The sequence below is a fragment of the Ursus maritimus genome, unplaced genomic scaffold, assembly GCF_017311325.1.
Source record: "Ursus maritimus isolate PB19 unplaced genomic scaffold, ASM1731132v1 scaffold_22, whole genome shotgun sequence".
NCBI classification, from domain to species: domain Eukaryota; kingdom Metazoa; phylum Chordata; class Mammalia; order Carnivora; family Ursidae; genus Ursus; species Ursus maritimus.
In genome coordinates this window covers 43,654,082-43,655,744 of record NW_024424675.1, presented here as the reverse complement: position 1 = coordinate 43,655,744, position 1,663 = coordinate 43,654,082, and the positions used below count along the sequence as shown (strand labels likewise).

The window sequence follows — 1,663 nt, the reverse complement described above, 5'->3', positions numbered from 1 at the left end:
CGGGGCGGGGGAGTCTCCTGAATCCGGGTCCTTCAGCACCGACGTTGTGCTGGGGGAGGGGGCTTTCGTGCTGAGCAGACAAACCTGATGCCGCAGGGCACCGGCCTCATGATGGGCTCAGAGGGAGGACGGCCTTCCCTGTGGAAGCAGGAGCGCGGGAGGCCCCACAAGCCCCGGGGGCCTCCGCCTGGAGTCTGCTCTACGAAACCTCAGAAAACCAAGTCAGCCTGGGCCGGGCAGGCACCAGCCGGAGGACTCCGGCCCCGCTCTCGTCCCTTCCCAGGCCCCAGCGCTCTTGGCGGCAGCAAAGGTGAGGTAGCCAGGCCGCCTCTCCATGCTGGATGCTGGATTTTGAGAAGATGGGGGTGCCTGGAGCCTCGGAGCCACGGGCAGGCCTCAGGGTGGGTTTCTCAACCAGGGTGGGAGACAGAGGAGACAGAGGCAAAGGGGGAATGTGATACAGCCATATTTACTTCAGCCTCCAGGGAGTCCTAAGGGCCCAGAGACTCCCCCTGCGCCATAAGATTGGGTCCCTGAAACAAGTCACACCCACCCTATCAAAGGGGTGGGCTGCCTGGGGGCAGTGGCAGCCCTGGCTGGAGCAGGGGCCTGGGCTCCATCACGTGGGTGCCGCGTGTGGGGCCTGGGGCCAAAGATAAGGCCACGGGCACCCACTGCGCGCACTGAGCAGGGGTAGGAGGCCCAAAGGCCACTGGCCAAGGCCTCAGGGCCGCCCATGCATCCTGGAGCCTCCAGGTCATGCAGGGGCCCTGGGAGGGAGCAGAGTCTTTGGAAGCCAGCAGGGAGCTTGGTAGGTCCCTGGAAGAGCAGCCAGCCCAAGCCCCTCCCCCCCCCCAGCCCATCCTCCAGACCCTACGCTGTCTTCTAGGACAGAAGAGAGCTGTTTCTATCACCGTGACAACTAAAAATAAAAACAAACCAAAGCCTATCTTAAGGTATAATCTTCCGATTGCTTAAAATTAATCAGTGCAAAGTGAGGTAAAGAGTCTTGTGTCACGGGCCGGGGAGGGGCCGGCCTCACACGAGCCTGCGCCTCTTGGAGTCCCTCTCCACGTGCCCCTCCTGCACGTCCGCCTCGCAGCCCAGTGGGGACACCAGGTTCAGCAGAGGGTCCTCGGAGGCCCGGCCAAAGAGCGCCAGCAGGAGGGCCACGCCGAAGCCCGTGGCGCGCTCACCCTGTGGGCAAAGAGCGGGCTGGAAACCCTCTGCCAGGCGGAGCCAGACCCCCTCGGCAAGCCCATCTTCACGGGAAGGGGCTCCTGGTCCACCCCCACTTGCCCTACGGCGCCCCCCTGCTATCCGTCACACTCAGGACTAAGTGGGGGGCAGGGTGGTGGGATGGCTCCATGCGCTCTGACCCCAACCCCCAGGTCTTCTTGGGTGGGAAAGGGGGAGCTGAGGGCCCTGGGCTTCCAGCCGAGGACAGGCTGGCTGGAGAAGGGCCGCACACAGCAGACACTCTGTTTCCGGGGCAGAGGAGACCAGAGGCTGGGGGCACAGCTGGCCGGAGGTCAGGCCACAGGCAGTGTGACCCCCCTAAGCACACGCTGCTTCTGATGAGCTCAGCTGCAGCCAGAGAGGGGTCTGGATGCGTGCGAGGGCAGGGGCAGCTGCGCCAGTGTGGCGGGGGGGGGGGGGGGGG

At 64.9% G+C, this 1,663-nt stretch overlaps 1 protein-coding gene across 1 annotated transcript in view; it reads right to left on the bottom strand.

The window, feature by feature from the left end:
• Positions 1-453: 453 nt before the first annotated feature.
• The window catches only part of NPEPL1 (aminopeptidase like 1), a 24,558-nt gene continuing 23,348 nt past the window's right edge, over positions 454-1,663 (bottom strand). The window contains exon 12 of the mRNA XM_040638525.1: positions 454-1,197. Coding sequence (XP_040494459.1) covers positions 1,039-1,197 — 159 coding nt within the window. The 3' untranslated portion in view covers positions 454-1,038. The remainder of the gene's footprint in view (positions 1,198-1,663) is intronic.